The sequence below is a fragment of the Anolis carolinensis genome, chromosome 1, assembly GCF_035594765.1.
Source record: "Anolis carolinensis isolate JA03-04 chromosome 1, rAnoCar3.1.pri, whole genome shotgun sequence".
Taxonomy (NCBI): domain Eukaryota; kingdom Metazoa; phylum Chordata; class Lepidosauria; order Squamata; family Dactyloidae; genus Anolis; species Anolis carolinensis.
In genome coordinates this window covers 62,612,742-62,625,523 of record NC_085841.1, presented here as the reverse complement: position 1 = coordinate 62,625,523, position 12,782 = coordinate 62,612,742, and the positions used below count along the sequence as shown (strand labels likewise).

General features: G+C 37.3%; 1 protein-coding gene across 1 annotated transcript in view; it reads left to right on the top strand.

Annotated features, from left to right (window-relative positions):
- Nucleotides 1-12,782, top strand: part of disc1 (DISC1 scaffold protein) — a 199,347-nt gene that overhangs the window by 66,230 nt on the left and 120,335 nt on the right. Inside the window, exons 8-9 of the mRNA XM_008124945.3 lie at nucleotides 1,232-1,334; nucleotides 7,406-7,594. Of these exons, the coding sequence (XP_008123152.2) occupies nucleotides 1,232-1,334; nucleotides 7,406-7,594 (292 nt within the window). The remainder of the gene's footprint in view (nucleotides 1-1,231; nucleotides 1,335-7,405; nucleotides 7,595-12,782) is intronic.

Here is a 12,782-nt window from a genome sequence, read left to right as displayed (position 1 = left end):
GGAGAGGGACAGGAAACGATTTAGGAACATTGTTCAGCAGAAGAATTCTTTATAACCATTTCGCAGGTTGTTGACATTTCAAATTATTGTGTTATTATTATTGGTTAATAATAGCAGCACACCTCTTTTAGATGTCTTACTAGAGCAGCTCCTCTCTTTTAGGTGGCCTCAAGGGCACACCCTGGAACTGCTCTTAAAAACTGACCTTCCCTTATCTTTCCCAGATTCTTTTCAAAATGAAGCTCCATTTCCATTTTCCCTTGGAAGTTTTAATCCTTCAGAGTTTTCCAATGCTACAGAGACACCTACCAGAAATTGTTTTTCAAAGGAACTGTGGGTTTCCCTCATGGCTAAGACTGACATTTTAAAAGAAACAGTTAAAGAATGCTTGACCATCCATGGATTCCCAAATCCTTGAATGGTCAAGTCCCATTATATAAAATGGTATGGTAAAATGGTGTCCCATATATAAAATGGCAAAATCAGCACTCTTTGGCAGAGTATGCTAAAGACCTTGTAGCACTACAAATCCCTGATTCCATAGCAGTGACCCATGGCACTTTAAGTAATGTCAAATGTCATTAATTCTACTGTGTAGACATGCACCTTAAAGAAGAAAAGAAAACTGTCAGATTTGCCAAATTCTTTAGAATATATGGCAATTTTGTTTCAATGTGACATTCAGAATGTATCATTTTTTAAAAATGGCTGTAGGAGAAAATGAAATGGACATATCATACCGTATGTATTGAGCTCCTAGCATTGCCTAGCATGTCTCGCAGTAGTATGTTATTTTAGTTCCATTTGGCAGCTACATCTGGATTGTTAATCTGAATTAATTCTATCATGCAACAACAATTATCATATATTTTGATCTTTAGTAGTTACTGTCAACAAGATATTGACTAAGTTTTGACACTGGAAATCTTTTTTATAGCTTTGGCCTTTTGCCTGAAATGTAGTTTCGTATTATCAGTTCCTCTGTTGCATTTGTTTTATTTTCTTTATTTAGACAATTTCTAACAAAGTTGTTATTTCTATGGATTGAATGGCAAACCTGTGGGACAAATAATTTGCATCAACATCAAGCATCACATTTTATTACCCTTTGTTGTCTCGTTGTGTAATGATGTGTCATGTCTGTACACCAAGACAATTTGAAATGCCTTTTATATTTCCTTATAGTTTTACATGAATGAAATATAAATCATGGCTGTCTGCTTCAATCTAGGTATGTACCAGTCAGAAGCTCTGTAGTACTTTTAGAAGAAAAATGAGCGATATCGAGACTCAGCTACCAGTTCTCCTTGAAGCCAAAATGCTTGCTGTATCAGGTATTTTTTTAATGGAATAGGAAGATGTAATATGATTTCATGATTGTGGATTTTTATCCTAAACTAAATGGGTAAAGCAATCAAGTGAATTTTCCATCTTAGAATTAGCATTTTTCCCATAAACAAATAAATGCTAAGATGTATGAGAATTAACTTGTATCTGGTGTAAATGGCATTTCTCAGTGGAATACAAGAGTTGGCAGCCTTTCCTTATTCAGATCAATAAGCAGCTCATGTTTATTGTTGGCAGCAAAAGAGCTATATGCTGTATTCCAAAACATAACATAGATACACATGCTCTTAGCCAAAGGCTAAGACATAAAGAGGATCTAGCTGCAATATCTATCAACCCATTGATCTACAGGTTTGATTCAGAAAATCTGGCTGGCTAGATGGGTATTTCCTTCACCTACAACTCCTCTGCATCTACAACCCCACTACTTACTTCGCTCCTCTTAGTATCCATGTATTGCTCATTTTAACAGTCTTGCTATTCCAAAATCCCACGTTTAGGAGGACAGTTTGCATAAGTAACACACTGACAAGCAGTCTTCAAGTTATAAATATCTGACTTACAAAAGACTCATAGTTAAGAACAGAGGTGAGACAACAGGAAGTGAGCGAAATCTACCCCTAGGAAAGGAAATTCACTCCTGGAAATTTATCACGGGGAAAATGTGTCTTCCCTGAAGTTTTATCACCAATCCTTTTTTCCACAACAAGCCACATCTTTCAAATCTCACAGGGACAAAAACTGAGGTAAAATCTTCTGAACAGGGCCACAGACAGCAAAGCAAACACCACAGAGGTATTAACCCTTCCCTATGCTATCTAAGGAGCCCCGGTGGCAAAGTGCATTAAAGCACTGAGCTGCAGACCAAAAGGTCCCAGGTTCAAGCCCTGGGAGCGGCATGAGCGGCCAGTGTTAGCTCCAGCTCCTGCCAACCTAGCAGTTCAAAAACATGCCAATGTGAGTAGATCAATAGGTACGGCTCCGGCGGGAAGGTAACAGTGCTCCATGCAGTCATGCCGGCCACATGACCTTGGAGGTGTCTACAGACAACGCCGGCTCTTCGGCTTAGAAATGGAGAAGAGCACCAACCCCCAGAGTCAGACATGACTGGACTTAACGTCAGGGGAAACCTTTACCCTTTAATGTTATGCTATCTAAAGCTAAAAAAAGATATGCTTTTGGCTGGAGTAACACTTAAAAAATTGACTAGTTCCGACTTACATTCAAATTCAGATTGAGATCAAACCTACTGCACCTAACTTGTTCATAACTTCGGGACTAGCCGTATTTGTTTGCGAAAAGGCTTGATTGTTGTTGTCATCCCTTCTGAAGATGGCTTTCAAGGGATGATTTATTTGTTTTACTTTTAGGGAAATGCATATTACACAAATTGTGGAGAAAGTTAAACATTATGTTGCCACTTTATTGTCTGAACTGTATAGGGTATGGTTACATTTGGAACTTATTCATTAATAACGGTTCATTGTCACTTTCACCTTTAATTAGCAATGGAAAGTCTTCTGTTTTCTTCATGCTTTTAGTGAAACTGTGCCTTGTTTCTTTTAAAATATGTTTTCTATTAATGTATTTTCAATTGATTTGTGTTTATGTTTCAGTGTTTACATTTTGTTTATTAAACATCTTACACATTGTATATATGATACATTGATTATATATACAGCTGTTTGGTATACTAATTTTTAACATTATTTCTGGAAGAACAATATGAGCAGAGAGAGATGGAAAGCAGTTGCTTGCCCAAGGGCAGTGATTATTTACTTCAGGCAACCTGCCAAGCAGTGAATTGCATGGTTGAATCATATGTAGAGTTTAGCAAAATTATGTAGACCTTCATCATGCCATTTGTATGCCAGTTTGCACTTAAGTGTGCTTTAAATAGCTTTGAATGTCTGTTTTTATTGAAAGCTAATTGAAAGTGACTTATCAACCTCTAGTATCCCATCCTGCACTTATATGCAAATACAGGTATTTCATAGTTGGACCAAAATCTGAAATCCAAAACAGTTCTAGTCCCAAGCATTTCAGATAAGTGATATTCAACCTGTATAGAGAATACAGAATGTAAGAGCAAGCATTAAAAACAAAAGCAATATGGTACTGGGAGATTGTGAAATGAGGTTACGTATTCATAGAAAAGGGTCAGGCAAAGACAATGCAAACATAACTATTAAAATTCTTCATGTGAATCATCTTCAGTGTCTCACTCTGTAATGCTATAAAATGTGTTGATGAAAAGAAAATTTCATGGGGGATTCTTATTTTGGGGGAGTCACTGCCTTCTTTTTGCTGCTATGTGTTTATTCTCTGTGCATACATTCTAAAAGAATAGATTAATTTGGTAGCATATCGCTGAAATATCTTGCTCCCAGACTATTGTATTGCAGTTTTTAGTAATAAAATGGCTCTATGCAAACATAGACCCTTGTTGTAACTGAATTATTTGGATGTGGGCAGGATTGTTTTTATAACATGATCAAGGGCCTAGATTTAAATGCCTCTAAATAAAGATATTCATGAAAAATGATGCCATTTTCTGTATAATGTTCAGAAACATTAAGTGCCTATCTGTTTGCTTGCTAATACATATAAATGTTTTGGTCAGCAATTTCTGGTGGACAAATGGAGAATTGTTTCTTACAGCATGAAGAACAGTGGAGTGAAACCAACTTTTGTGTAGATTCATTGGTGTTCTGTGCCTTCAAGTGGTTTCTGACTTAGAAGATCCTAATGTGACTATCATTTGTTTTGCAAGATTTGTTCAGAAGGGGATTGCCCCTGTCTTCCCTATGGCAGACCAGGTTGACTTGCCTCAGGTCACCCAATGGTCTTCCATGCCTGAGCGGGGATTCAGACTCTGGTCTCCAGGGTCATAGTCCATTGCTCAAACTACTATACATTACAGTTGTTATACAAAAGTATGTCTCTTGTATAGATAGTAAACTCAAATTGATAAAGAATGGTTATAGCTATTATCCATTCTCATGCAAACGCAGAAGGAGTGATAAGACAGGAATGTGCTGCTATCCCTCCCCTAAATTATAATGTCACTTCAGAAAATAATTTGAGGATCATTTCTTTGACATCCTCAGTTTTTGTGGAAATTATTTTCTTTGGGAAAGGAACTTACTTAGCAAGATCTAACTAGTGATACAGGGTGGAGATGTTGAAACAAGAAAGTCATGAAATGAATAATGTGGAGTTTCTTTAAAACATAAATCTGTCATGGAAGGGAAGACTTGAAGCAATTAAAGTTTATTAACTAGATGTTTTCCATGAAGAATTTATTTTCAGCTATTAAAAACAATCACCTTTGTCTATTGCTTTAAAAGACTTCAGGACACTATGATTACCTTGTGAGGTTTAACAAAGGCAGATTTATATGTATGTTGAGAAACAACCTTCATGTGGCATTATGAAGTGCCAATTTTAGTTACCATGATTGAGGTCAGGAGTTCATAGTTGGCACTTTATAGAGTAGTGTGCCACTCCCATGATGAGTTCTTGATGTTTTGTATTGGGCTTGCAGGCACATTTCCTTTGCGAGGAAAGTTTAAAAAAAGACACACAGAGCAGATTTGCCTCATAGGCATATATTAGAAGCAAAAATGCTTATACATTATTAACTGTGAGATGGTGCTTATTTCATCAGAGCTTCACATTTTGATATTAAGCTTCCCTCTGGGAATTTCTAATCATTTGGAAAGCATAAAGGTTTAATAGACAAGGTTGTATCTTCTTCCTAACTTTTATGTGAATGATAAATATTATGCTTCAGAATCTCATTAAGAGAATTTTAATTTCTGAATGGCCTAATGGAGAAAGAACCTTGTCTGGTAAGGTGAAATACTCAGGTTTGCTGTGAGAAATAATTTCTTTGGTTTGGGAAACTCAAGCCATAGTTTTCTGAGGCAGCAGTCATGGAGGTTAGATAGGACACGACAGAATCATAGAGTTAGAAGAGGCCTGCAAAGGTCCACCCAGTCTGGTCCTATTCCACCATGCAAGAAAATATGATCAAAGTGCTCCTGACAGAAGGCCATCCATACTCTGGTTTAAAATCTCTAGGAAAGGAGGCCCTACCATGCCCCGAGGTAGCACATTCTGTTGTTCGACAGCTCTTACCATCAGGGAGTTCTTCTTAATGTTCTGTTGGAATCTCTTTTTCACCTAAATTATTGCTGAATTATTAGAGCACTGAGGGTATAATGCCAACGTGACTTCTAGAAAACTGGCACCCTTTGCCAGAAATGTCTGGGAATGTCATTTCAAGTTAATGATGAAGAATAAAGCCTGGAAGTGGTTGTTTTCTGCTGCTACCAAACTGTACCACTGCCAACCTTCTGGCGGATAAGGTACTTAAAAAAAAAAAAAGATTGATATAGAGAAGTGGTTTCCAAACTTTTTTTGTCCAGGGCCCACTTTGACCAGGGACCACTCTCCAACATTAGTACCAAAGGGTTACAAAATAGTTTCTGGTCAACTTTAGATTTGGTTTGGTTATCTGGGTTGCGGATTCAGAAAATTGCATTGGATAGATCAGATCAGCTTTAGTTTCTGATACAGAACATATGCCATCAAGTAATCACTATCTGCTTTCCCACAGAAAATTTAATAATCTAGAGGTGATGTGGTCTATCCTATACAATGGTCATCTCTGGGGAAAGGAGCGGAAATAAAATAAATAAAATAAAATGAATGAATACAGAGAAAGGAGGTTCACGGACCAGATTTTCATTCTTGCGGCCCACTGCTGGGTCACGGCCCACAGGTTGGGAACCACTGGTATAGAGGGATGTCTAATTATCTATAGCAAGGGTCAGACTTGTTATGACTTAAACTAGACTTGGGGTGATTTGAATATGTTCACTTTTTTAAGCCTAGAGGAAAATAATAATAATAATAATAAAACTTTATTTATACCCCGCCACCATCTCCCCGTGGGGACTCGGGGCGGCTCACAACGTTACAAAAGTAACAGCACAAATACATTAAACAATATACACAGTTTAAAACACAAGAAGATGATAAATCAGAAGTTAAAACAAAGGTTTATATAACAGTAATAATATCAAACAACCACCAATGCAAATCCATCAACTTCAAAGGTGTGTGTGTGTGTGGGGGGGGACTATAGCAGCAATATAAGATAAAATCATTAGATTAAAATACCCCGATGAAAGGAGCCTAATAACATTAGGATAGAATTATAATGAGGCTGGTCATCCAATGGCTGTTTCTCCAAAGGCCAGCCCAAACATCCAGGTTTTCAATTGTTTCTTAAAGGATGGTAGGGAGGGCGCCAACCTAATCTCCCTGGGGAGGGAGTTCCAGAGCCTAGGGGCCACAACCGAGAAGGCCCTCTCTCTCGTCCCCACCAGACGTATCTGTGAGGAAGGCGGAAGTGAGAGGAGGGCCTCCCCGGAAGATCTCAGAGAGCGCGTAGGTTCATAGGGGACGACACGGTCACGAAGTTAGGCAGGTCCTGAACCGTTTAGAGCCTTATAGGTAATAACCTGCACCTTGAATTGGGCCCGGAATATTATCGGCAGCCAGTGAAGCCGCTTGAACAGGGGGGTTGACCGCTCCCTGTAAGCAGCTCCAGTTAGTAACCCGGAGTGAAAGAAAACAATCTATTTTTCCTTTTTTTTTGTGGGTGTATGGAAATTTTCAGACGAACTTTACAAATGTTTCATAGACACCTTGTATATATAGCCTAATTTTATACACAATATTTTTAATAATGCTGATCATGAAAAAATGTGTATATTGAACCATCAGAAAGCAAAGGTGTCACTGTCTCAGCCACCCATGTGGACAATTTGGATTTTGGAGTAGTTTAGATTTTGGAATTTCAGATAAGGGCAGCTTAATTTATAATGTAATCTGTATTACAAAGAGTTGACTATATGAGTCTACATATTTTCTTCATTTTCATTGCTTGGGTTATATCTTCTAATGTTAAATTATTTAATTGTTGTAGCAGTCTCCTTTTGTGGATTCAGTGTTTTTCTTTTCTTGTCTTTTCATGATTCCACAGGAGGTAATTTCTGTATTGCTAAAGACCTCACAGAAGAGATTAAATCATTAACAGCTGAAAGGGAACGGCTGGAGGAACTTCTCAAAGAATGGTTGACCCTGAGTGCCAAAAATGTCCACAAATTAGAGAGAATGAAAGAAAGTCACAGGAGAGTGAAGGAAGAAGTGGAGCAACAGGAGTCCACCTTTGGTAAGCACAGCCGTTTGTCAGCTGTTGTTGTGACAGAAGGCTGGCATTTTCTGTGATATGTGCCATGCAGTATTTTGCCTGATTTGATGAGCAGCCATCTAATTTATATGACATACAAAACTAGCTATTTGATGGGCAATTCTGGCAGACCATTTGATGCATACTATATTGAATGTGCTGTCAGCCTTAGTTTTGCCATACTTGAGTGGCATTTTTCCCTAGTTTTGTATAGGTTGATGATCTAGCATGCTTTATCCCCCTTGGCTCATTGTCTCTGAGTCCCCTGTGATGAAGCCTGCTGTCTGACACTGAGTGTGTCCTATGAATTCTTGCATAATATAACAATATTTATATACGATTTCACAAACTTTAATCCATATAATGTATAATATACCTTCAATGATAGGAAACAAAACAAGAAACTTTTGGCAGCGTTGGGCTCTTGTTCTGTTAGCAGATTGTGTAAGAAAGTAATCCACAGCAAATGTAATGTTTTGAAAGCACTAAGTCTTTATTTACATGAAAGATTAAGGTGGATTTAATCAGTTTAGGAAACAGAACTGTCATGGAAATGTGTTCAGGAGATTTCTTATAATCTGCAAGCACATGTTGAGGTATGCAGTAGAAAATCCTTTGTATATATCTTTTTAAATTTGGGTCAGAGGGATTTTTGGCTACAGAATGCTTTGTCTAGGAAGTTATCAAGACTTCCATATTGGAACATGCCTCTGGAATGTGATTGGAAAAGGGTAAGGAAATCAGTCTTTTACAGGTGGAAGTAAAGGGAATCAGGAGATAAAATCCTATTTAGTAAGGTTTTGTTTGCTCCGGGCTTATTTGTTTCATTAGTATGAAACCATCCCATGTTCTGGTGAGCTGAGGAAATGGTACTGTTATGGCTCCTTTCTCTTTTAAACTCATGGTGGTCAACTGTAAGCCTCCAAATAATTGTGGAATATAACTTTGATAATCTGCCGACACTGGTTAGGGGTAAATAACCAAGTCCAAAAAAGCCAATTGATATTTCCAAAAAGTTTCAACCTGAGCTCATTTGAATCAGTCTTGATGTGTGGAATTCTCTTTGACTGTTCCAAGTATAGCTGGTTGATGCCAGTGGTGCAAAATGTGATGGAACCATGAATGTTCTTTCAAAGAAAGAACTGGTTCATATTTTGAAGTCCCTTCACCTTTTAGATGGTAGGTTGAATGGAGAAGGGATGGCTTTTTTTTTTTGGGAAGAATTGATGCTAATTCAAGAAAGATATTGACAAGCTGGAACATGTCCAGAGAAGGGCAACAAAAATGATGTAAGGTTTGGGAACCAAGCCCTATGATGAAAAGCTGAGGGAGCTGGGTATGAGTATCTTGGAGAAAAAGAAAGCTAAAAGGGCTCATGATAGCCATGTTTAAATACTTGGAAGGATGTCACATAGAGGAGAGGCAAGCTTATTTTCTGCTGTTCTGGAGACATGGAGTAATGGATTCAAATTGCGGGGGAAAATATTCCTCCTAAACACTGGAAGAACTTCCAGACCAAAAGAGCTGTTCAACAGTGGAACTCACTGCCTCAAAGTGTGGTGAGGTTTCTTCTCTGGTGGTTTTTAAGCAGAGGCGGGATGGCCATCTGCCAGGGGTGCTTCGATTGTGTTTTCCTTCATGACGGGGTTGGACTCGATGGCTCTTGGGATCCCTTCCAACTCTAGGATTCTATGTTCCCATCTAGTAGAAAGATGTGAAATGCCTGGCCTTTTGAACTGCAAGTGTACACCGTTTCCTCCTATTTTCTTTATCTACATGTAAATGTGTAAGTAGAGGCATGTATGCGCACACATACATGCATAAACATCAATGTTCCTTCGGTATATGAAATTAAATGTAAAAATAGAATAACAAAAATGCTTTTCGTTTCCAATATACTTTTGGAAACTTGAGTGTGGTTGAAAAAAGTAAAGATGCAGACAACTAGAGCCACTCTTTCGACAGCACTCTTTAGTCTGGCTTGAAAGAAAATGACTTGTTCCTTTTCTTTGTAGAAGGAATGTGTGTGTGTAATTTTCAAGAGGGTATTCTCCATAGATCTGTTCTATTTATTTTCCAGAAGTTTACCTCCAACTGAACCTCAGAATGGCTCATGAATCTCTCTCAAGTAAAAAAAATGCCATTTGGGGATTTGGCAAGAAGGGTTTTTTTTTGTTTTGTTTTTTCGGGGGAAACACAAGTGCACATGAGTACAGGTTTCCCCTGTAATTGCTGTAGCATTATGTTTCCAAAATGGTTTTTGAATTCAGAGGAATTTATAACCTCGTTTCAGGGGTCCATTTTCTGAGAGAAAAGCATGCATCAAATGTAATTGGCTCTGTAGATGCCAATTTGGATCATATCCAAAATAGCTTTTATTGCCATTCCTTCATCTTTCATTGCTTATGATATAAACAATTTACGAAACACACCACAATATCTGTTTCTGTGGGAGGATTTAAGATGAACCTTAAATGTCTTTGATTCTTAAAGAACAACTGCAGAAAGTATGTTCTCCTGTATAATAAAGCTCAGTAGAGCACATCTTGCTTCTAGCAGTATAAATAATTAAAATGTGTGATTTCCTCCTCCTCCTCCTTTTATTTCCTCTGCATCTTCAGCATGTATCTCTTTAAACTCTTGTTTATGTATGATCATATCAAGCACACAATGGCTGAAATGAATTTAATTGAAAATGAACTTTTGGGGTCATATGAGGATTTACTTTGAAATGAAGCCATTTGCAATATTATAACTGTATCTTGTTTCTGCTTTTTCATTTTTATAATTTTAAATATTTTTTAAAAACAAATTTGCCAAAAATGTAATTGAATAGTATAAATTATATTTCTTTGTTGTGTTGATTGGGGTTTACTTCATATCAATGTGCAGTTGTGATGTTAATCATTTGTTTGGGTGTAATTGTCATGTATATATATTGTTTCTCGGTTATTCATTGCTCAGAGTTATTCATATGATCTATAATCTATGAAATAATCTCATATTATAGAACTGTGTTTTTGTCCTAGTTGGAATTATTCTCTTCTGAATAACTGATAGATTATATAGTAATTTTAGCTTGCCTAATGCAGATGATTTTATAATGAAATTTGAATAGAAGTCCTCCTTTTTGAGAGATATTAACTATGTACTTAACAAGGATACTGGAATGTTTATTTTAGTACAGGTAGTTCCCAGGTTACGAACAAGATTTTCAAGAATAATTAGTCCCTAGGCTCTTCCCGTGGCCGTCAGCCAAGATCCTGCTCTGCATTTTACCCACTTCCCAGGCCCTAGGATATTTTGTTGCACTAGCCTTTGCCTAGCCCTCCACAGCTGGCCATGTCAATTCTGTAATTCTGGCCATTGGTATTTTGAACCCATCTGATGGAGTATTTTTCTTTCCATGTCAGGAGCGACTTGAGAAACTGCAAGTTGCTTCTGGCATGAGAGAATTGGCTGTCTGCAAGGACGTTGCCCAGGGTACGCCCAGATGTTTTGATGTTTTTACCATCCTTGTGGGAGGCTTCTCTCATGTCCCTGCATGGAGCTGGAGCTGATAGAAGGAGCTCATCCGTGCTCTCCGCGGGTTGGATTCGCACCGGCAATCTTCAGATCAGCAACCTTATCTTCAAGTCATTAGTCCTGCTGGCACAAGGGTTTAACCCACTTTGCCACCGGAGTAATGGAGTAAAATGGAGTAAATTGAAACTGGATTTAAAATTTTGTGGTTGTTTTAATAGGATTGTATGTTTTTGTTTTATGATTTTGTTGTATGATTTTTCTATTTTGACAATTGAATGTTTTGCCTTATGTTGGAAACTGTCCTGAGGCCTCTTGGGGTAATAGGGAGGTATATAAATAAAGTTTTATTTATTATTATGATTTGAGATAGAAGGTTTTCAGTTGGTGTTTAAAGGTGAAAGGGACTATGAACAGTTTTCAGTGACTAAGTCCCAAATGTAACAGTATCCTTAACAATAAATCAGCAACATGTTTAAATTTATCCACTGTTTGTGTGGGTGGAGGCATTACTTTTCATTCAACCCTTATAGTTCTGTATAAAGGCATGGACACTGCTGAAGACAGTCAGATTTGCTTTCAAATAAACACTTATCTAAACATTGAAAAATAGTTAATGAAAGAATATTTGTTTTGTCTTTTCAGGTGACTTATTCAGTAGTGTTTCAAAAGCATGGCATTTGAATAAAATCTAGGTCTTATTCCAAGTCTGAATGATTTAGGATTATTTGATGATCTAGGCTTGATTCAGACACTACACTGGAATTTGGAAACTTTCTATTCCCAGAAAGTAACTTTAAGCTCTGGTCTAAACAGTGTTTGCATGGAAAAAGTTCTGACTCCTAAATCCTGACTACTGATTAAAATTTCACTGATAAACTGCGACCCGGTCAGATAAGTTGCTTTTCAGCAGATTGAGGCAATGATAAAATATCTACAGCTCATCAAATAATTAAGCTTATTATAAAGGCCAATTAGATGTGATAGCATCTGAACACACCCTCTTTGAAATATTTTCAAGGGATTTGCCTGTGGCTAATATGAATCTCTGCATGCTTTCTTAGTCGAGATGAACTTGGGTGAATATTTTTTTAAAAACACAGAGTAGATGGGATATTTGATTGATGAGGTTTCCTTATTGTTGATATTTGTTCAGGTTAGATATACAGTAGAGTCTCACTTATCCAAGCCTCGCTTATCCAAGCCTCTGGATAATCCAAGCCATTTTTGTAGTCAATGTTTTCAATATATTGTGATATTTTGGTGCTAAATTCGTAAATACAGTAATTACAACATAACATTACTGCGTACTGAACTGCTTTTTCTGTCAAATTTGTTGTCTAACATGATGTTTTGGTGCTTAATTTCTAAAATCATAACCTAATTTGATGTTTAATAGGCTTTTTCTTAATCCCTCCTTATTATCCAACATATTCGCTTATCCAAGCTTCTGCCGGCCCATTTAGCTTGGATAAGTGAGACTCTACTGTATTTTAGATATTTGAATTTAATGTACTTGTATTTGCCCATTGATAATTTTACTAACCATTGCAATAATTCTAAATGGTTCAGATCTGGGAATCCTTGAATTCTCTTCTAAGTTCTAGTTCCCTGCAATTATTGTTAGAAAACATCACGAAAACCTGAA